Here is a 24,330-nt window from a genome sequence, read left to right on the forward strand (position 1 = left end):
TTTGGACCCTGTACCAGGTAAATGTGAGACTTCTGAAAGATACCACATGAAGACACTTTCTAATTCAAATGTTTAAGTGCCTGTAATATACAAGTTACTGTATGCTAATTGCTGAGGTTACAAAGTTAATACAAAGATCCCTGCTTTCAAGAAGCTTATAATCTAAAGGGGGAAAATGTATACTTAAAAGTAAGTACCCTGCAAAGAAGAGCTTGTTGTTTTCGTTTATGACAACCTGCTTCAGAACCTGCCTCCAAATCCCAAATCAGCTAGTCTTCATTCACTTACACATATTTCCTGCTGACCTAGAAGATAGCAAGTATTATCAACAGAAACCAATTTCATTGAGGTTCTTTTATTTATTGTCATTTGCTCAGGGTCTAAAATTTAAAAAAAAATTTCAGTTAAGTACTAGTCAAAATGATTAAAGTCATTGGAGAGAGCTATATCTGGATGAGTGTGTTTTTGTTGACATACATAGAAGTGCTAGCTCTCTTTCCCCCCACATGTATGTGTGTATATATACATATATATGTATATGTATCAGACTAATTGCACCAAAGTATAAACACACACAGCCTTTGGTGCAATTGGTTTGATACTCTTAGGTTCTACTGTACTTAATTATCATATTAGTACTCTCAATATGAAAAGATTCTTAATGTTGTTTCTTATTTCATTGGCAAGTCATTTGTATGTTACTAAATTGAATCTAACAGTTTTGAAAAATATTGTTTGTTCATAGTCTCATGCAAGTCACCACCACAGTCATAGTCATGAGGACCAGCCCCTTCAAGCAAGCAGAGGACCACTGTTCAGTCATCTGTCTTCTCAAAATATAGAAGAAAGTACTTATTTTGACTCTACTTGGAAAGGCCTTACAGCTCTAGGAGGCCTGTATTTCATGTTTCTTGCTGAACATTTAATCACGTTGATCAAACAATTTAAGGACAAGAAGAAAAAGGTAAAATATTAATATGTGATACTTAATATATTTCATGCTGATAGATGGTATATCTGAGATCTCAGATTTGGGAAATTAGTAGTCTCTAGTTCTGCGACTTAAGGGAGTACTTGTAGGTCTTAGTACTTCTAGATTTTTCTTCCCTAAAGCTTCCAATGCTACATGAGATGGAAAAGGAAAAAGGTAAATGACTAGGCTTATGGCATTAACAGGACTTCTAGACCCAGAAATGCAGTAGGTCCCCAATAAATATTATTTGATGACAGTGGTGAATATTGCTTTGAAAATGTTGCCTTATAGTTGATCTTCTTTTTTGGCAAAAATTTGTGTGGCACTCGTTCCATCTTCTGCCAGAGATGGTACGTAGTTACCCAGGTAGTTCTCGTGTTCTGTTGACAGTACCTTTTCAGTTACATTATTTATGTCATCCATACTCAAAGACCTTTCCTCTCAGTCCTAGTGGTTCAGACAGGAGATGCTTTTTCTGCAGCTACTTCTAATCTTTTGAGGCTGGAAATAGGTAGATAGGGCTGGGAGAACACCCTCTTTTTGATTTAATTCAACAAATATGTATTAAATGCCTTATTGTAAACATGGCCCTATGTTAGTGATATGTGCGAGATAACCAGTGAAGAATAGCTTGTGGAGATAATTTACTTCAAAGTAGCTCATTATTGGGCAGCTAGGTGGCACGGTGGATAGAGAGTACCTGACCTGAAGTCAGAAAGAATTATCTTCCTGAGTTCAGATCTGGCCTCAGAAACGCTCTGGCTATGTGACCCTGTTTGTCTTAGAGTCTTTATTGGTAAAATGAGCTGGAGAAGGAAATGGCAAATCATTCCAGTGTCTTTGCCAAGAAAACTCCAAATGGGATTACGAAGAATCGGACATGACTGAAACAACTCAACAACAAAGCACTATTATAAAGGCATTTTCTAGCTTTTAATGGCTGATGAATATAACTGTCAGTATTGGTAGTAAAGGGTTTTTTCTGTCCTCATCACAAGAGATGACAAAGGAACAAATTTCAGTCTAATAAATTGTACTTCTCTGAGAGAAGCATAGCTTGCATTAATCCTTAATGATTCTACTGTTACAACTGTATAAGAATGGGGTACCCTTTGTGTGATTATTTCAAATGCTAAGCAAATTAATATAACCAAAAGTCATAAATTGAGGAGGAAATACTGAGGTGTTGTAATTATGGCTTTGCATTCATGTATTTATGATTTGTTATGAAATATATACATTTACTGAACCCACCTATTATATATGTAACAATTTTACATATATACATATATATATATATAACTATTATATACTTGATAAACATATATGTATAGGTATGTATATGTAAAATGCCCTTTCCCCCCCCAAAAGGTGTGCTTGCCTGCACTCAAAAGTTTACAATTTGATAGTAATATATTAATATGGCTTTTATTTTACATTATATATATTTGCTTAAATGTTTGACTTTTAGATGTTTGCAAATTCTGTTAAAGTATTATTTTCCCTTGATTCGTTAGACTCAAAAAAAGCCTGAAAGTGATGATGAGATGGAGATTAAGAAACAGTTGTCCAAGTATGAATCTCAGCTTTCAACAAATGAAGAGAAGTTAGACACAGATGATCGTAAGTCCTGGTAATCAAATCTGAGGAAGAATCCTGCTGTATACCTTTTTCTCGATCAGAAGAGCGTTAGCTCTTATCTATTCCCTTATCTTATTTTCTTATCTATTTTTTATCTACCTCATCTACTTCCTAAAGAACAGCTGATAAATTGTTGTATACCCTCTAAAAGTGATAGAAAGTGAGAAAGTCTTCATTTTCAGGGGAAATTTGCCAGAACATTCAAGGCTGGCCATCCCTGGTCCTGTGGGACCTTGCTATGCCCTTTTTACACTAACCCATTTGTTCCACTAGAGAAATCAGGTGATCTTGGCTAGGAGGTCATTTATTTTAAGACCAGTCAAATTTTGCAATTTTATTTCCATAGCTCAACTGCATAGGATTTGCCTCTAGTGTATTCCCTTAAAAATGCCATTATAACCAGGAATTTGAACACCATTGAAACACTGAAATAAGGAACACTAATGTAATGAACCCAAATAAGAACTTTTTAAACCAAATCAAAGCTTCACCCAGAAATTCTTCAGTTGAGGAAATTTTCTTTCCCATTATAGTTTTGCAAATGAGGAATTTGAGGTTCAGAGAGATTAAACCAGCAACTTAATAAATAAGCCCTGTCACAGGCTGTTGTGAGGATCCAAGGACATTATATATGGAAGGCTTTGCTAGCCTTCAAGTCCTGCTGCTACTATTCTTAAAGCCACAACCAAACAAAAACACAGCTCTAAGTAATGTGGCTAGGATTAAAACCCAAGTCTTTGAATTCCAAATTCATTATCTTTTCTTGCATATCCTGCTGCCTTTTGTTACTTCATCATTATGGTATACTCTTTTGGAGAGAATTCATGGTAGTTGTTTATTTAGTCTTTTTTCCTTCTCTTCTCTGCCTTCTGCTTTACTTTATTGAGGAATATATAGACATTACCTGGTCTTTTGTTTTTAACATCCAGTATCCTTAGACTTCTAATATTTTATCGAACTAGATGATTATAAACAGTTGTCTTTTGACTTTTAGTTCCTGGTGGAAAAAAGCATCCTTCATTATGAGTTTGGTATTTATTAATGGGCAATAATTACCATATTTACTCAATACTTAGAAAGGGGCTTAACAAACTGCTCTACTCATAGGATTTGTCTAATAAATGTTAAACATCTAATTCCTACTTTTTTCTCACACACACACACACACACACACACACATATACACGCACTCTCTCTCTCTCTCTCTCACTCTCACTGTCTCTCACTTACTCACTTTTAACTGGCAGAGTTTTGGAAGGATCTTATTTGATCCTTGAAAAAGCTGTCCATACTCAATGTCTCCACTTCACCTCCTCTCATTCCTGAGCTGTGGCTGCTTCCCGGCTGCCTGTAAATATTCCCACATCTCTATCCTTTAAAAACCCTCACTTGATCCATCCATTCCCACTAGCTATTGTGATATCTCTCTTCCCTTTTGAGGCTAAACTTGAGAAAGTTGGCTCTTCTCAGTGCTTCTACATCTTTTTCTCTAATTCTCTTAGCTCTCTGTGATGTAGTTTCTGACCGCATCACTCAAATGAAACTGCTCTCTCCAAAGTTACCAGTGATTACTTAATTTCCAGATATAATAGTCTTTTCTTTTTTTTTTTTTTTTGGCTAGGCAGTAGGATTAAGTGACTTGCCCAGAGTCACACAGCTAGTAAGTGTTATGTGTCTGAGACCAGATTTGAACTCAGGTCCTCCTGAATCTAGGGCTGGTGCTCTGTCCACTGTGCCACCTAACTGCCTCTCTAATGGTCTTTTTTGAGTCCCCTTTCTCCCTTTGACACTGTTGACCACTCTCCCATTTGGATTTTCGTGATACTTCTCCCTTCTGGTTTTCCCCCTACCTGTTTGACTGCTTCTCCATCTCCTTTTCTTACTCATTATCCATATGATACTTCCTAATGGTGAGTGTTCTCCATGTTTCTATCATAGGCCCTCTTCTCTCTGTCTGTACTCCTTGGTGACCTCATTTGCTCCCATGGGTATAGCTCTCTTCTACATGCATATAACTCCTATATCTCCAGCTCCAGTCTCTCCCCTGAGGTTTAGTCCTGCATTACCAACTGTCTTTCAAACTAGAAGTCCTGGAAACGTCTTAAAATCAACATGTCCAAAATAGAATTCATTTTTCTACCCTCCCCCAGCACTCTCTGCTCTTAACTTCACTACTTCAGTTGAAGGTACCATCATTCTCTTCAGTGTTACAGGATCCTAATCTCAGTGGTGGACTCCTAATTCATTCACTCTATATCCGGTCAACTACATGTCTTGTTATTTCTGCCTCCACAATGTAGCTTATCATCTGAACTGTTCTCTCTATTCACATAGCTACCATGCTAATTCAGGCCATCATTACCTTTCACCAAGGTTATTAAAACAGCTTCCTAATCAGTCTCACTGCATCAAGTCTGTCGCCTCCCTAGTCCATCTTGTACTCTTCTGTCAGAGTAATTTTCCAAAAGAACAGGTCTGACCATGTAGCTCCCCTACTCATCCAACTTCAGTGCCTTCCTATTTATTGCCTTTAGGATAAAATATAAACTTCTGTTTAGCTTTTAAGGCCCTTCACAACCTAGTCCTGACCTATCTTTCTAGTCTTTTCTCACACTCTGTAATCTGGTCAATCCATAAGCATTTATTTAAGCACTTTCTAAGTGCCAGACGCTGTGCTAAGCCCTCAGGATACAAAAAAATGTTAAAGATAGTCTCTGTCTGATAGAGCTCACAGTCTAATGGGAAGACAACATGTAAATGACTGTATGAATGTCAATATAAATGGGGGGTAATCTCAGAGGGAATGTACTAATTTGAATTAAGGGAGATTGGAAAAGTCTTCTTGCAGAAGGTTGGATTTTAGTTGAAAGAAACTGGAAAATCAGGATTCAGAAGTGAAGAGAGAGAGCATCCTAGGCATAGGGAATAGCCGATGAAAAGGCTTGGAGTTGAAAGATGGGTTGTCTTGTTTAAAGACCAGCAAGGAGCCAGCATTACTGGATTGAAATGTACATGGGAAGAGAATAAAGCAAAAGAAGGTTGGAAAGGAAGTGAAGGGCTTTGAATGCTAGAGTATTTTATATTTTTTCCTAGAAGTGGTAAAAAGCCACTGGAACTTATTGAATTGTGGGCACTGACATGGAGAGACCTGCATTTGCATTTCAGGAAGACTTAATTTGATAGCTCAGTAGAGTATGGACTAAAGTAGGGAAAGAATTGAGTTAAAAAGACTAACATGAACCAGCAAACTATAGCATTAGTCTAGTGTTGACATGATGAAGACCTGTATTAGGGTAGTTGCAGTATTAGAGAAGAGATGGGAATGTACATGAGAGATTACAAAGGTAGAATTGGCAGGTTTTTGCAATATATTTATTATAGTGGACTGAGGGAGAGTGAGAAGTCAAGGATGACACTTAGGTTGTAAGCCTGGGTGCCTGGGAGGATAGTGGCATCCCAACATTAATAAGGAAGTTTGGAAGAGGAAGGCATTTAGGGGAAAGATAATGAGTTCAGTTTTGCCCATGTTGAGTTTAAGGTATCTGTGGGACATCCAGTTTGAGGTGTCTAGTAGGTGACTGGAAATTCAGTGATTGGAGATAAGAGAAAAGTTAGGGCTAGATAAGTAGATCTGAAAATGAACATAGAGATGGTAATTGAATTCATGGGAACTGATGAGATTAAGGAAAGTAGAGGGCCTATGAAAGAGCCTGCTGTTAGCAGGCATGGCCTGGACCATGATTCTGCAGAGAAAATGGAGAAGGAGCAGTCTTATTGAAGGAGAACTAGGATGGCCATAATGTCACAGAAACCTAGAGCAAAGAGGGTGATCAAAATTTTCAAAGGCTATAAAAAGAGGTCGTAAAGAATGAGGATTTTGGGGGCAGCTAGGTGGCGCAGTGGATAGAGCACTGGCCCTGGAGTCAGGAGGACTTGAGTTCAAATCCAGCCTCAGACCAAACGCTTGACACTTACTGGCTGTGTGACTCTGGGCAAGTCACTTAAACCCAATTGCCTTAAAAATAAAAAATTATGATTTTAAAAAAGGCCATTAGATTTGGCAATTAAGAGATCTTTAATAACTTTGTAAAGAACAATGACGAGATTGCAAGGTAGAATGTAGAGTTAAGAAGAGAGTGAAAAAAAAGGTGAAAGCTTTGATGATAGTCTTTTCAAGGAGTTTAGCCACAAAAGGGAGAAGGGATAAAAGACAGTAACTAGTGGGGGATGAGTGGGTCAAGTTTTTTGAGGTTAAAGAAGACTTGAACATGTTTGTAGGCAGTGAGAAGCAGCCAAGAGACAGGAAGAGATGAAGATAAGTGAGAGAGCAGGGATGATAGAAGGGGCAGTCTGCTGGAGAAGATGGATGGAATGGATCATTTGTGCACGTAGAGGGCTTTGCCTTGGTAAGAAGGCCTTGTTCTTCATATGAAATACAGGTGAAGGCAGGATGGTGGCAGAAGACATCTGGAAGATATGAATTGAGGAGGAGGGGAAAAGAGAGTGATCTCAGTGAATGACCACAGTTTTTTCAGTAAAATGTGATACAGGGTTTTCAGCTGAGAGGTTGCAAGGAAGGAGAGCTCTGGGAAGTTTGAGGAGGGATGAAAGAAAAGGTTTGGCCAAGCCACTGTGGTGAGTAGAGTAATGAGTTAGAGAGACTTAAAAAGATTGCTGCAGTGAGGCCCCAGTTGAGATTATGTAGCATCATCTCTCTGTTCCTCACATGAAATTCTGTCTCTCTTCTCGTGCCTGGAATACACTCCTCTCTGCTTGCCTCTGCCTCCTAGAGTCTTTCTTTTTCTTTAAGATTCATGCAGGTCAGGTATCATAGTCTGCCTGAACTGAAGCCTTTCTTGACCCTGCCTCCATGTATTGAACTGTTTTTTATATGTCTGTACTAACTAATTTTATGCTATATATATTTTTATAGTCCTTATTGTCATTACCTTTAGAAGGTAAATTTGTAAGGACTATTTCGTTTTTTGTACTTGTATCCCTAGGATCTACCACAGTGCCTAGCACATAGACATTTAATAAATACTTGTTGGTTGGTTGATTGATCCTCACAAGATGGCCCATAGTCATAAAACAGGAAACCTTAATTTGAATCTCTCATATCCTACTAATGTTATTTTCTTGTTTACTTTACATTTTAAATTTGTATTTAGACACCACGTGTTTTTCCCCAGATCAATTACCATGTTCTTTCCGAATGGACATTTTAAAATTTAAATTCCTTGCTGTTGTTACCTAGGGCCTGAAGGTTATATAGGGGCAGACTCACAAGACCCTGCACACTTCGCTTCTCAACAACCAGCAGTATTGGAAGAAGAAGAAGTCATGATAGCTCACTCTCATCCGCAAGAAGTTTACAATGAATATGTATCTAGAGGGTGCAAGAATAAATGTCATTCCCATTTCCATGATACTCTAGGCCAATCAGATGATCTCATTCATCATCATCATGATTACCATCATATTCTACATCACCACCATCATCAGAATCATCATCCCCACAGTCACAGTCAGCGCTACTCTCGGGAAGAGTTGAAAGATGCTGGCATAGCCACATTAGCCTGGATGGTGATCATGGGTGATGGCTTACACAATTTCAGTGACGGCCTAGCAATTGGTAAGTACATCTATATACATTTCTTTGGACTGCTAATATAAAATACTTCTTTTGTCTCTATGCCATTTATTAGTCATGTTTTCTAAGCAGCTAAGATTTTTAAATTAGTAAATATCTATTTTTAGTACATTTGTGGATAGTTTATAGTATGTACCAGAAGAGAGATCACAGCGGTGTGATTGACAGTGTTTCAAATGATGGCAGTTTTATAGCATTTGAGCAGGACCTGAATGCTTTAGGAATTCTTATATGTACCAAGTAGCAAATAAGAGAAATTGGTCAAGAAACAAATTATAAGTCTATAAATGCATTGCAATTTCTTAAAGGTTGCAGGAATTTGGGGAGACTTAAACACATTTAAAAAAATTTTTTTTTTCAATTAGCAGTTATCTGATTTCTTTCTTTCCTTCCTGTCCCATCCCTACCCCAATTGAAAACAAAAGAGAAATAAAACCCCTGTTAAAAACATGTATAGTTGAGCAAAACAAATTTCTGCATTAGCCATGTCCCCCCAAAATAGTTTCATTCTGCACTCTGGGTCCTTTACCTGTCTAACAGGAAGTGAATAGTAAGTTTAATCATTAGTCCTCTGGAATTGTGGTTGGTTATTACAATGATCAGAATTAGTAATTCTTTCAAAGTTGTTTGCCCATACCATATTGTTGTCGTTATATAAAAAGTTGTTGTTTAGTTGTGTCCAATTCTCCATGACCCCATGGACCATAGATAGCACACCAGGCTCTTCTGTCCTCTGCTGTCTCTTGAAATCTGTTCACATTCTTGTTCATTGTGTCCATGACATTATCTGTCCATCTCATTATCTGCCATTCCATTCTCCTTTTGCCTTCAGTCTTTCGCAACATCAGGGTCTTTTCCAGTAAATCCTGTCTGCTCATTATGTGGCCAAAGCAGTTAAGCTTCAGCTTCAATGTTTGACCTTCCAGTGAATAGTCTGAATTATTAAGTGTTGACTGATTTGATCTTGCAGTTCAAGAGAATCTCAAAAATCTTCTCTAGCACCACAGTTTGAAAACATCAATAATGTGGCACTGAGTTTTCCTTATAGTCCAACTCTCACAGCCATACGTTGCTACTGAAAAATCATAGCTTTGACTATATGAACCTTTGTCGGCAAGGTGATGTCTTTGCTTTTTAGCATGCTGTCCAGATAGTCATAGCTTTCCTTCCAAGTGTAATGCAGAACATTATTTTACCATTTAGGTAGTAGGGCCCTTTAAGCCATGGAAAGCAGAAATTACTGCTTAATCTTGCCCCAGGCCTCTTTCCTCCTAAATCTAAACAATAGTGAAATGTACTCTTGCATAGCTCAGCACAGCCCATACCTCCAATGAAAATGGATAAGAAAGCTTGCAATATAATTGCTTTATGTAATTATGTTTATACCAGAGACCAGGATACCTGGTCTGGTTTGTGTGATCTCTGATGCATAATAATGGGGTGCTTGGGTGCTTGTGCTTGTACTTATGCCCCAGTTTCTCCCTAGTCTCAGAAACACTGTCTCTGACAACCACTCCCCAGCCCAAGGACACTGTGCCTAGCAGTTATTCATGCATGGGCCTCAGCATGACCCTTATCTCTCTCCCGGGTACAGCTACACAGAGCTGGGCTGCTCAAGCCCCAGCCCTCAGATCATGTCTCTGGAAGCCTCCCAATTCCTTAGTAAGTTCCTGTGTTGTGAGAAAGCTTTCCCCTTGTTGCAGAGCATTCTCTCATCAAGACAGAGGGAGAGGGGTGTCCTTGGCCAGCCCAAGGACTCTTCCTCCTGCCAGACTCCAAAGATCCATCCCCCTCCCTGTCCGGTATACTCCCTGTACTTTCCCACCCATAGCCCCCAAAGACACCTGAACCTTTGGATTACCTCATCAGTGTTCCTGGCATTTCTTTCCCGTGCTCTTTTCCATATAAACCCTAGCTCGACCCCTGATTGGGGCTCCTTGATTTGGGTGTGCATACCCCTTGCAGCCACCCGCTAATAAATCCACATTTTAAATTCCGCCTGGGTCTCGCTCGCTGATTTCTTGGTACAACACAAGGAGCATGCATCTTTTAAATTCATGGCTGCAGTTGCTGTCTGCAGTGATTTTTGAGCCCAAGAATATAAAATCTGACACTGCTTCCATTTTTTTCTCTCCCTATTTGCCTGGAAGTGATGGGACTAGTTGCCAAGATCTTTTTTTATGTTAAGCTTTAAGTCAACTTTTACAGTCTTCCCTTCCATGCTCAAGAGACTTGTTAATTCTTCTTCACTTTCTGCTATCAGAGCAGAATCATCTGCATTTCTGAGATTGTTGATATTTCCCCTAGCAACCTTAAGTCTGGCTTTTGATTCATCTCAGCCTGGAATTACTTATGATGTATTTTGCAATATAAGTTAAATAAGATGAAAATATACAGCTTTGTCATACTCCTTTTTCCCGTCTTAAACCAGTCAGTTGTTCTGTGTTCAGTTTTAACTATTGCTGCTTAACCCATATACAGGTTCCTCAGGAGACAAGTAAGATGATCTGCTACTCCCATCTGTTTGAGGACTTGCCACATTTTGTTATGATCCACATAGTCAAAGGCTTTAGTGTAATCAATGAAGCAGAAGTAGATATTTTTCTGGAACTCTCTTGCTTTTTCCATAATCCAGCAAATGTTGGCAGTTGGCTTCTAGTTCTTCTTTTTTCGAAAACCATTCTGCTCTTCCAGTAATTCTCTGTTCACATACTGCTGACACCTAATTTGCAGAATCTTAAGCATAACCTTGTTGACCTGTGAAATGAGCACAATTGTTGAATAATTTGAACATTCTTTGGCATTGCCCTTCTTTAGGATTGGGACGTAAACTGACCGTTTCCAATCCAGTAGTCCTGTTGAGTTTTCCAAATTTACTGGCATCTTGAATGCAGCACTTTAACAGCATCATCTTTTAGGATTTTAAATAGCTCCCCTGGAATTCCATCACTTCCACTAGCTTTATTGTTAGCAGTGCTTCCTAAGGCCCACTTGACTTCATTATCGAGGATGTCTGGCTCTAGATCAATAACTAACCATTATGGTTATCACTGATGTTAAGATCTTTCTTATATAATTCTTTTGTGTATTCTTGCCACCTCTTCTTAATCTCTTCTGTTTCTGTTAAGTCCCTTCCATTTTTGTCTTTTATCATGCCCATTTTTGCATGGACCATTCCCTGGATATCTCTAATTTGTCTTTTCATTTTGGGGTGGGGTTAGGTAATGGGGTTAAGTGACTTGTCCAGGGTCACAGAGCTAGTAAGTGTTATGTGTCTGAGGCCAGATTTGGACTCAGGTCCTCCTGAATCCAGGGCCAGTGCTCTTTCCACTGTACCACCTAGCCTGCCCCCTGAATATCTCTAATTTGAAGAGATCCTTTGTCTTTCCCATTCTATTGTTTTCTATTTCTTTGCATTGCTCATTTAAGAAAACCTTATTTCTCTTTGCTGTTCCCTGGAATTCTGCATTCAATTGGGTGTATCTTTCCTTTTCTCTTTTACCTTTTGCTTTCCTTCTTTCCTCACCTTTTTTTAAAAGCCTTTTTTTTTGCATTTTCATTTTAAACTTTTATTTAGTACTTTATTTTTCCCCAGTTACATGTAAAAACAATTTTTAACATTTGTTTTTAAAACTTGAGTTCCAAATTCTCTCCCTTCTTCTCTCTCCAAACCCCTCAGTGAGAAGGCAAGCAATTCTATATAGGTTATACATGTGTAGTTATGCAAAACATATTCATAATAGTCATGTTGTGAAAGAAAATATGGACAAGGAAAAAACTCAAGAAAAATAAAGAAGGTTTAAAAAAAGTATGCTTCAATTTGATTTCAGACAACCATCAGTTTTTTCTTCGAGGATGGGTAGTATTTTTCATCATAAATCCTTTGGAGTTGTCTTAGATTGTATTGTTTCCTCAGCAATTTCTAAAGCCTCATCAAACAGCCATTTTGTTGTTGTCGTTGTTTGTTTGTTTGTTTGTTCTTTGGTGAGGCAATTGGGGTTAAGTGACTTGCCCAGAGTCACACAGCTAGTGAGTGTTATGTGTCTGAGGCAAGATTTGAACCTGGGTCCTCCTGACTCCAGGGACTGTGCTCTATCCATTGCGCCTCCTAGCTATCCCCAAAACAGCTATTTTGCTCTCTTGTTCTTTTTCTTTGAGACTGCCTCTTGTACAATATTGCAAACCTCTGTGCATAGTTCTTCAGGCACTCCAGATCTAATATCTTAAGTCTATTTGTCACTTCCACTTCATCTTCATAAGGGATGTTATTTAGATTTTACCTATACAGTCTGAGGTTTTCCCTACTTTCTTCAGTTTAAATCTGAATTTTGCAATAAGAAACTCGCGAACTGAGCCACAGTTAACTCCAGGTCTCGTTTTAACTGACTATGTACAGCTTCTCTACCTTTGGCTGCAAAGTATATAATCATTCCAATTTCTGTTTTGACCATCTGGTGATGTCCCTGTGTAGAGTCGCCTTTTGGGTTGTTGAAAAGAGGTGTTTGCTGTAACCAGCGAGTTCTCTTGACAAAACTCTGTTAGTTTCTACTCTGCTTCATTTTGTACTCCAAGCCTGTTTAACTTGCCTGTTAATCCAGTTATCTTTTGATTGCCTACCATAGCATTCCAAGCTTCTGTGATAAATGACATCTTTTTTTGGTGTTATTTCTAGAAAATGTTGTAGGTCTTCATATAACTGATCAACTTTAGTCTCTTTGGTATCAGTGGTTGGAGCATAGACTTGTATTACTGTGACGTTGAAACAGTTTGCCTTGGATTCGAACAGATATCATTCAGTCACTTTTGAGATTATACACCTGTACTGCTTTTCTCGCCCTTTTATTGACCATGAGGATTACTCCATTTCGTCTAAGAAGTTCTTGCCCACAGTAATATATGTAATGATTACCTGAATTAAATTCACCTATTTCTGTCTTTTTAAGATCACTGACACCCAAGATGTGGATGTTTAATCTTTCCATCTCCTTTTTGACCACATCCAGCTTCCCTTGGTTTATTGATCTTACATTGGTTCTTATGCAGTATTGATCTTTATAAACAGCATTGGTCTTTCTTTTTATCACCTGCTGAGCTTCCTTTCAGCTTTGGCCTTAGCCACTTCATTAGTACTGGAGCTACCCATAGTTGTCCACTGTTCCCCAGTAGCATATTGGATACCTTCAGACCTGAGAGGCTTATCTTCAAATGTCATCTCTTTCATCATTTTAATACTATCCGTGGAGTTTTCTAGACAAAGATACTGGAATGTTTTGCCATTTCCTTCTCCAGGGGATCACCTTTTGTCAAAAGTCTCCACTATATGGGGCAGCTAGGTGGCACAGTGAATAGAGTGCTGGCCCTGGAGTCAGGAGGACCTGAGTTCAAATCTGGCCTCAGACACATAACACTCACTAGCTGTGTGACTCTGGGCAAGTCACTTAACACCAATTGCCTCATAAAACAAAAAACAAAACTTTCCACTGTGACCTGTCCACCATGGGTAACCCTATACAGCATAGCTCATTGTTTCATTGAGCTATGCAAGCCCTTCTGCCACAACAGTGCAGTGATCCAGGAGGGGATATGAAAAGTTGCCCTGGTTCTGTTTACCTCACTCTGCATCAGTTTACAAGTCTTCTCAGGTTTCTTTGAAACTATCTCCTTCATTATTTCTTATAGCACAGTAGTATTCTATTATATACACACCATAACTTATTCAACCATTCCCCAATTTATGAATACTCCCTCAGATTCCCATTCTTTTTCACCTCAAAGAGAACTAAAAATATTTTTGCACATTCTCAGAATTTGTTTTGCTTAGAACTAATCCTTCCCTTAACCTATTCTTTCACTAATCTACTCTTCCCCTTCTTTCCCTCTTATTTCTGTGATGAGTGAAATGTATTTCTGTACTTAACTGTGTGTGTGTATTCTCTCCTTTGACTAGTTCACATGAGTAAGGTTCAGATGTCAGCCACTGCCCTTCAGCCCCTTCTCCTTGTTGATATAGAGTGATAGACTATTCTTTGTGTACTTTGATTTTATGAGATAATTTTCCTGCTTTTTTCCCCTAGTATATTTCTTTTACTCTCCCTTTCCATTCTTTTCTTTAGATCATCAAGGCATAACAGAACTATTCCCAGACCTTCTGTCTAATTAAACTCACTCTGTGAGTCATGATGATGATAGAGTTCATAGGGGACATCTGTGTCATGTCTGTTTATTGGATCGTAAACCATTTATCCTTGTTTAGATCTTTAGAATTGTTTGTGTTTACCTTTTTTTTTTAATTCTTGTGTTTGAACTTTTAAAATTTCTACACAGCTCTGTTCTTTTCATCAGGAATGCTTGGGAATCCTCTGTTTCATTAAAGGTTTATTTTCTCCCCTCTAGCATTATACTTTATTTTTCTGGGTATGTCATTGTTGACTAAAAGTCTATTCCCTTTGCTTTCTGGAATATCATTTTCCATGTTCTCCACTCCTTTATAGTGATGGCTGCTAAATTGTGTGTGATCCTCACTGTGTGTCTGCAGTACTTGAATTCTTCTTTCTGGCTTCTTGCAGTGTTTTTTTTTTTCTTTGATCTCTTAGCTCTGAATTTTGGCTATAATGTTCCTTGGAGTTTTCGTTTTGGAGTATCTTTCAGGAGGTGATGTTCTTTCTATTTTCAATTTACCTTCTGATTCTAAGAGATCTGGGCAATTTTCTTTTAAAATTTTGTGAAATATGAGTTATGGGTTTTTGGGGTTTTTTGTTTTTGTTTTTGTTTTGTTTTTGTTTTTTGGTAATGACATTCAAGTAGTGCAAAGATTCTTAATTTTTTTTTCTCCTTAGCTTTCCAGGTCAAGTCTCTGGCAGAGATACTTTACATTTTCTTCTTTTTGTTGCCAGTTTTTGACCTTATTTTAGTATTTCCTGTTTCATGGAGTCATCAGTTTCTTCTTGGTCCATTCTGATTTCCAGGGAGTTTTTTTCTTGGGCAAGATTTTGTGCTTGTTGTGCCAAGCTATTAATTATTAATTCCCTTTCCAATTCTTTCTTCCATAGCTCTCGTTTCTTTTCCAACTTTTTTCTCAAGTGCTCTCATTTCACTCTTATAAAAACATTTTAAAGTCTTTTTTAACTCCAGCTTCATCTTTTCCAGGAATTCTAGGTGAATTTGTGCCCAAACTATGTCATTATCTATAGTTTTGCTTATAGATGTTTTGGAGTCATTCTTTCTAGGTTTGTGTCGTGGGCATCCCTGTCATCATAATAGCTTTTTATGGAGGAATTCTTTTTTTGCTTGTTCAATCTTCCAGCTTATTTTTTTTTTATTTCAAACTCCATGTTATGAACTGGCTCTATGCACTTATTGATGTTCAATATCAAGTTTATAACAGAACTCTTTAATGCTAAAAATATGTTTAGAGGAGGTAGATACAGGATAGCAGAAGAGCAGGAAGTACAGTAACCTCAGAATGCCTCCAAACATACCTAGAGATTGCACCAGACTTAATCCAGATGGGGGAAATCCAAGAAAGTCACTGGGCTGTTCCTGTTGTTACTTTCCTGGAGTACTGAGTGTTAGGTTATTCTACGATATGGCTGAGTCTGTTACCTATTAGTGTTCCCAAAGTGGTCTGATCCAGGGCAGAGTCTGATGCTGCGCCTTTGGTCTGAGCTCTGCAAGTTCCTGACATGAGTTTGAGGGTAAGCAGTAGAAGACTGTTGCTGAACTCTACCACTCTCCAGCTGGAAAGTTCTGATTGAGAGTGAGAACGACAGGTTTCCCTTTAGTCTGAGATTCCTGCCCTGGTTATTCCTCCATGGGTTTGAGACTGGACTAGAAGCTAGAACAAAGACCCTTCTCTGCTTTTGGGATCTGAACTTCACTACTACTGCTTCTGAAGTGTCCATATACCTATCTATCTCCTTATGTTGACCTGGAAAAAAGACTCACTGTGACTTTCTTGAATTCCCCCATCAGGATTTCTAGATCTGTTTGGAGAAGTTTTGAGGGGAGCTCACCATATTTTTTCCTGCTATTCTGTTATCTTGACTCTACTTCCCCATAACCCACTTTTAGCATTATTTGAACAGTTTTGTTATAAACTTGATTGTAAAAAAATCAATAAAAATCAATTACATTTGCTATACCATTTAAATTTAAGCAAAGGAATTTTAATGCATTAAATACCTTTTCAAGCACCCCTTCAGTTTTCATCAGGAATCTTTGTCCCTTCATTCCCATTTACTTTTCTTCATACATGGCTCCTCTTATAACATTTGTGCACTCTGTTATTATGATTCTTTTTTCACTTTGTGTGTCTGTTTCTCTACATCTCTGCCTGTATTGTTTTGAATTATATTTGTCATTTTGGTTATCAGCTTGTTTCTGATTATTGAGCCAAGTATTTTTCAGATAATTATTAACAACTTCTTCTTTGGAAAATTGTCAACATACCTAAAAAAATTTTTTTTCTAGTTTATGTTTTGACTTTTGCTTGTATCAAATCATTGGAAGTATGTACTAGGACGAGAATAAGTTTTTCAAATTTCAAAACATGACTTTACCATCTTGATTATGATTACATCTACTAGTTAGGAAGTGCTTAACCTTAGTGAATGGAATAGAAACTAGTGGAGAGTAACTTTCTGCCTTAAAGATTTAATTTAAGGTTGTTTTTTAAAAAAGTGTAATTTCCCTTTTGGGAGTTGGTTGAAAGTTTCACTTTTTAGATCAGAATTAACATAAACCCTTGAATGATACAAAAAATTAAGTTATTAGTCAGATTCATAATTTCTTATGCTTTATTTTTCCTTTCCACAGGGGCAGCTTTTACAGAAGGATTATCAAGTGGTTTAAGTACTTCTGTTGCTGTCTTTTGTCATGAATTACCTCATGAATTAGGTAAGAACCATTTTTAATCTGCATTTTTAGCATATTTATATGGATTATTCTTTTACTACTGCACTATTAGAATTTTTTGGATCGTTGGTTCTCTAAATTTAGTCACCAGGTGTAATGATTTTAGAAAGGAGTAAAGAGGCTTCTGCTTTAGAGTACCAAATATTGATTCACTTATATTTGCACCAATGAATCTTCAAAAGACAGTGGTTTGTCTGCCTAAACAATTTTTTCATTTGATCTTCTTTAACAGTCATGAGCATCTACACAAATGCAGTAATATTCAAATGATTGTGTGACCTTATTGTTTGGGAAAGCTCCAGCTATCAGTGCAGATCACAATCTGTCTTTGCCTGCCCGTCCTGTGGGACTTACCCATATTCTCCCACAAGTTCACCCAACTTTTGCTGGAGGACTAGTTTGATTTCACTTGATGTCTCAAGGATACCAGTCAAGCACTTTGGATGTCCACCTATTATCAGTCACCTGTCTTATATGACCAATCCATCTTCTCTTCTTATTTGGTATTACTTTGTATCTATTTATTTTCTATTAAATTTACCAACTTCTATTTTTTTCCCCATTCTCAGTTTAATTTGTTACTTAGTCTAGTCCAAAGACGCCCCTCTTCCCAGCTTGTCTGTTATTATCATTATCTCACTTTAAAAAATAATTTTATTGATATCTTTTGTTTTTACATCTCCTACATTACCTATATATCACTTCCCTCATCCTCTCCCAGAGAGCCAGCCAGCCATAATAAAGAATAAGAGAAAGAAAGAAAAATAAAGAATGAAAGGAGAAAGAAGTTTAAGCAAAACTAACCAAATTATCAAAGACATCTCACATTATGTGTAGTGTTATATACACATGGTCATGCCCCTCTGCAAAGCAGTAGAGAAAGCTGTCTTCTGATTATTTTTCTTTGGGGTCAGACTTTGTCATTAATGATTTCAGAACATTCAGTTTTGATTGTTTTGTTGTTTTTCTTACCATTTGTAGTATGTTGTTCTAGTCATTGAGTATATTGCTTTCTTTTTATATATATATATATATTTTTTTAGTTTTCAACATTCACTTCCACAAGTTTTTGAGTTCCAAATTTTCACCCCATCTCCTCTCTCCCCCCACCCCAAGATGTCGTGCATTCTGAATATCCCTTCCCCTACTCTGTCCTCTCTTTTATATCTCTCTCCTTCTCTTATCCCCTTCCCCTTCTATTTTCCTGTAGGGCAGGACAGACTTCTGTACCCCATTTCCTATATTTATTTCCCAGTAGCATGTGAAACATTTTTTTAAACATATTTTTAAAACTTTAGGTTTCAAATTTTCTCTCTTCCTCCCTCCCCACCACCCTCTTTGAAAAGGCAAGCATGTGTGCAGTTATGCAAAACACGTCCATAGTAGACATGTTGTGAAAAACTAACTCTATTTACCTTAATCCTATCCTGCCCTCCCATTTATTCTATTCTTTCTTTAAACCCTGTCCCTCCTCAGAAGTATTTACTTCTGATTAACCCCTTTCCCAGTCTGCCCTCCTCTCTGTCATCCCCCTGGTCTCTTGTCCCCTTCCCCCTATTTTCCTGTAGGGTAAGACAGATTTCCATACCCAATTGAATGTGTATGTTATTCCCTCCTTAAGCCAAATCCTATGAGAATAAGATTCACTCATTCCTTCTCACCTTCCCCCGTTTCCCCTTCCACTGTAAGAGACTTTCCTTTTCTGTTTTTTTGTGAGATAATTTACCCCATTCTACCTCTCCCTTTCTTCTTCTCCAGATATAATCCTCTATCATCCCTTAATTTTATTCTCCAGATATGACCCCTTAATCTTCAGCTCACCCTGTGCCCTCTATCTATCTATCTACATATACATACATATAATTTTTTTCCTCCAACTACCCTGATACTGACAAAGGTCTCATGAGTTATAAATATCATCTTTCCATGCAGGAATGTAAACAGTTCAATCTTAATAAGTCTCTTATGATTTCTCTTTCCTGTTTACCTCTTCATGTTCCACTTGAGTCCTGTATTTGAAAGTCAAATTTTCTATTCAGCTCTGGTCTTTTCATCAAGAATGCTTGAAAGTCCTCTATTTCACTGAATGACCATTTTTTCCCTGAAGGATTATACTCAGTTTTGCTGGGTAGGTGATTCTTGGTTGTAATCCTATCTCCTCTGCCCTCCGAATATTATATTCCATGCCCTGCGTCCTTTAATGTAGAAGCTGCTAAATCTTGTGTTATCCTGATTGTGTTCCCACAGTACTTGAACTGTTTCCTTCTGGCAGCTTGTAATATTTTCTCCTTGACCTGGGAACTCTGGAATTTGGCTACAATATTCTTAGGAGTTTTCCTTTGGGAATCTCTTTCAGGAGGAGATCTGTGGATTCTTTCAATTTCTATTTTGCCCTCTGGTTCTAAAATATCAGGGCAGTTTTCCTTGATAATTTCTTGAAAGATGATGTCTAGGCTCTTTTTTTTGATCATGGCTTTCAGATAGTCCAATAATTTTTAAATTCTCTCTCCTGGATCTATTTTCCAGGTCAGTTGTTTTTCCAATGAGATATTTCACATTGTTTTCTAATTTTTCATTCTTTTGGATTTGTTCTACTGTGTCGTGATTTCTCATAAAGTCACTATCTTCCAATTGCTCTATTCTAATTTTTAAGGAAGTATTTTCTTCAGTAAGCTTTTGGACTTCCTTTTCCATCTGGCCAATTTTGCTTTTTAGGGCATTTTTCTCCTCATTGGCTTTTTGGACCTCTTTTGCCATTTGGGTTAGGCTATTTTTTAAGGTGTTATTTTCTTCAGTATTTTTTTGGGTCTCCTTTAGCATCACTCTCAGTTTTTCCTCTACTTCCCTTACTTGCTTCTCAAAATCGTTTTTGAGCTCTTCCATGGCCTGGGACCAATTCATATTTTTCTTGGAGGCTTTGGATGTAGGGGCTTTGACTTTGTTGTCTTCTTCTGGTTGTATATTTTGGTCTTCTTTTTCACCAAAGTAAGATAATATAGTCTAACCCTTTTTGCGCTGCTTGCTCATGATCCCAGCCAATTACTTGAGTTTTAAACTCTTTGTTAAGGTACGAATCTGCTTCCAATGTGGAGAATGTACTGTCCCAAGCTTCAGGGGTTTGTACAGCTGTTTTCAGAGATACTTGTAGGGACCTGTAAATTTTCAGTTCTTCCAAGGTGGTATGATAAGGGGTGAGGTGTTTACTCCTTTCCTGGCCTGAGACTATAAGTACTCCTTTCTGTCCTGTAACTGTGAGGAGGGGCTCCTCTCCACAACCACTACAAGCTCCACCAAGCCAGTGCTCCTCCTCACCTCAGCACCGCTGCCCAGAACTGTGGCCCAGATCCAAACGCAGGCAAAGCAAGAGATACCTGCCTCAGCACTGGCAAAGAGATCCCTGCAATCCCTCTCTGATCAGCCACTGGATTCCCCCTCAGTCTGTGGGCCGGAAGCTCGGGAAGCAGCTGCTCGCGAGCGCTGCCCCCCCCCCCCCGCCCGCCATGCTCTTGGGGAATGGAGCTGAAACCCCGCCTTCCTTTCTCAGCACCGACAGAAACAGACTTTTTCCACTGACCTTCTAAGTTGTCTTTGGCATTGGTGGATTGAGGAGTCTGGAAACCTCCACAGCTGCCCGAGATTTAGTCCTCTGAGGCTTGCACGCCCACGCTGCGGCCTGTGCATCCATGCCGCGCTGCGCTCCCAGCCTGGCACAATACACCTTTCTGATCAATCATCCAGGTTGTCTTGGGCTGGAAATTTGTTTCACTCTGTCTTTTTGTGGGTTCTGCTGCTTCAGAATTTGTTTAGACTCTTGGCAGCTAGGTGGCACAGTGGATATAGCACTGGCCCTGGAATCAGGAGGACCTGAGTTCAAATCCGGCCTCAGACACATAATACTTCCTAGCTGTGTGACTCTGGGCAAGTCTCTTAACCTCAATGGCCTCATTAAAAAAAAAAAAAGAAAGAATTTGTTTAGATCCATTTTTTATGAGTATTTGGAGATGTTTGGAGGAGAGCTCAAGCAAGTCACTGCTTTCACTCTGCCATCTTGGCTCCGCCTCCGAGTATATTGCTTTCTTGATTTTTCTGCTTGCTTCGTTTTGTATCACTCAATATAAGCATTTGTATTTTATCATATTTACCATTTCTTACAGCACAGTAATATTTTATCATATTCATGTATCATAGTTTGTTTATACATCTCCTAATCAATAAAGCAGCCACTTTGATTTCAATTCTTTGCTGCGACAGAAAGTGTTGCTATAAATATTTTGATGTAAAATAGGACCTTTCTGTAATTAACTTCCTTAAGGTATGTGTATAACTGGTGGAATCTCTAGTCAAAGGAAAGTCACTTTCTTTGAATAATTCCAGATAGCTTTCTATAATAGTTATATCTAATCATACTCCCCACCCACAATGTATCAGTGATCTTGTCTTTCCCAAATTGACTATTATCTTTTGTCATCTCTGCCAGTTTACTGGGTATGAGAGGAAACTTCAGTGTTATTTTGTTTTGCATTTCTCTTACTATTAGTGATTTGAAATATTCTTTCCTATGATTAAGAATTTTTAATTCTTTTGAGAACTGTTTTTTCATATACTTTGACCACCTACCTATTTGGTCTTATATAGACAGTGTAACTATACCTATATCCTAGATGAAGGAAATATGTATCATGGATATCAGGCTCTAATTGGTGATATTTGATACAAAGTTTTTTGTTTTTTTAATACACAGGCAACCACTTTCCTTTTTATTCCATTTGCATTAATTTTGTTTATGCAAAAGTTTTTCAGTTTTCATGCAGTCAAAACAATCTATTTTATCTTTTGTAAATCACATTTAGTTCCTTGTTTGGTTAAGTTTTCATCCCCTTGAAATAGTACTTTCAGACTTCACACCATATTATAAAGCAACAGTCATCAATCAATAGAATGGACTACAGAACGGAGAATCAGAAATAATAAAACCGAATAATCCAGTGTTCAGTAAACCTGAAAACATAAATTACTTAGGAAAAAACTCCCTATTGGTTAAGAACTGGGAAAACCGTTAAGCAGTCCAGAGGTTTACTGCTAGACGTATAGCCCAGGGAGGTCATTGATAAAAAGAAAGGCCCTATATACACCAAAATATTAATTAGTAACACTCTTTGTGGTAGCAAAGAATTGGAAGCAAAGTAGATGCCCATAAATTGTGGTACATTAATGTAATCAAATATTAGTGTGCTGTAAAAAATTAATAATATGGAAAAAATTAAATAGCCAACATGAACTGATGAAAATTTAAGTAGAGCCAAGAAAAGATTGTATGCAAGAAATATAGCAGTGTAAATAGAATTACCATAAAACAAAACCAAAAGAATTTTGCAAAATTACAAAGAACAAACAAGACCCTGAAAAAAAAAGAGAAGACAGCTCATCCCAATCCCTGGCAGAGGTGGGAAGTCTGCAGGTGTGAAACAGTGTATGTATTTGCAGATTTTTTTGTGTGTGTGTTCATTTATTTTACTGATTTCTTTTACTTTTTAAAAAAGTTATTCTATGCGGTAGTTCTCTAGGAAGTGAAGAGAGTGATACAGGAGGGGAAAATACAAGTAATGTTAAAAATAAAAGATAATAATAAAAATTTATTTTAAAAAATTCACCCCCAGTCATTATTGTATAAGGTATATAATCTTTATGTTATGATCTTTAATATTCATGTCACAAATGCATTCTGAGTTTACTGTGGTGTAAGGTGTAAGACGTTTGTTTAAACTTAATTTCTGCCAGAATTCTTTCTATGACTTTTGCTTTATAATTTAGTTTAAGGTCTAGAAGTGCTATATGCCACTTTTATTAAGGTTAGAAACTTAATATCTTTCTTCCTTTCCCTTTTTTATTGGAAAACACTACATGATGCAACTGCTTTCTTTGAAATACTTTGTTCCTGACATTGCTGGACCTTCCCTTATATTATTGTAGCAGCCTCCTAGAGAGCCTCTCTGACTATTCTCTTTTCCCTAATCTCCAAATACTGCTTTTTCTATGTCACTTTTATGTTCAAAATGTAATAAATGGGCTCTGTATATATTGCCCATTCAGACACCTTTGCTTGATTTTTAAAGGCTTCCTCATCACTCTCACTTTACCTGTTGAACCTAATTTCCCATTTCTGCCCCAAACACATCTTGACTCCATCAGATTCTTTCTCCTGTTCATGTCTGTTGTTTAAAGTATGTTGTATTTTCCATAGTTTGAAGCATTTTTGTAAGTGCTAGATAAATATTTGATGGGAGGTTCCAGTCTTGCCTCTGAGGCTTAAATACCTGGATAACCATCAGCAAGTTAGTTAATTTCTTTGTGTCTCAATTTCTCTGTAAAATGTGAATAATATTAGTTGGCATATCTGCCTTCAAGGGCTATTTTGAGACTTAAATGTGAATGTTTCTCAATGCTTTGCAAATGTAAGAGGATTAAATAAATATCCTTGACTTGATTGATTTGCTAGGAGGATGGCAGACAGACCCAGGGAAATATTCATCAATGAATGAACACAATCACTTCAGTGTTCTTTTTTTAATAAATTACACAGCTGAAAAAAAATAATCATTTGATGAATCTTAATGTAATGAAAAATTTTGCTTTTTAAATTAAAGAATTTTTTTAATCCTAAAATTATAAAAATCTTGTCCTTTCATAAAAGCTGTAATTTTGTTTAATTTATTTTTGTCTGAATAACTTAGTTTTGTTAGAATGTAGTAAACTTAGTAGTTTATTTTTCGTTTAAATCTAAGACTGCCTTTTTGTGCACACATCTTCATACACTTAGCTTCATTGTTTTTGTTAATAATGATGGAAACCTATAATGGCTTTTTTTGTTTCTCTCTCACATAGGTGATTTTGCAGTTCTGTTAAAAGCTGGCATGACTGTTAAACAAGCTGTTCTTTATAATGCCCTGTCAGCCATGCTGGCTTATCTTGGAATGGCAACAGGAATTTTTATTGGTCATTATGCTGAAAATGTTTCCATGTGGATATTTGCACTTACTGCTGGCTTGTTCATGTATGTCGCTTTGGTCGATATGGTAAGTTTTTATGTAATTAAATCATATTCTGTGTATATGTATAGCCTATATCGGATTGTGTGCCATCTTGGGGAGGG

At 37.5% G+C, this 24,330-nt stretch overlaps 1 protein-coding gene across 3 annotated transcripts in view; it reads left to right on the top strand.

Annotated features, from left to right (window-relative positions):
* SLC39A6 (solute carrier family 39 member 6) overlaps positions 1-24,330 on the top strand; it is a 51,871-nt gene that overhangs the window by 21,970 nt on the left and 5,571 nt on the right. For 2 of the 3 annotated variants that reach the window (XM_020985696.1, XM_020985695.2), the window contains 5 exons: positions 746-964; positions 2,491-2,596; positions 7,872-8,249; positions 17,082-17,162; positions 24,063-24,253. In XM_020985696.1, coding sequence (XP_020841355.1) covers positions 746-964; positions 2,491-2,596; positions 7,872-8,249; positions 17,082-17,162; positions 24,063-24,253 — 975 coding nt within the window. The remainder of the gene's footprint in view (positions 1-745; positions 965-2,490; positions 2,597-7,871; positions 8,250-17,081; positions 17,163-24,062; positions 24,254-24,330) is intronic. The other variant, XM_078153289.1, reaches the window with a different exon arrangement.

This window comes from Phascolarctos cinereus, unplaced genomic scaffold, assembly GCF_003287225.1.
Source record: "Phascolarctos cinereus isolate Bilbo 61053 unplaced genomic scaffold, phaCin_HiC Scaffold_4;HRSCAF=312, whole genome shotgun sequence".
In the NCBI taxonomy this organism is placed as follows: Eukaryota; Metazoa; Chordata; class Mammalia; order Diprotodontia; family Phascolarctidae; genus Phascolarctos; species Phascolarctos cinereus.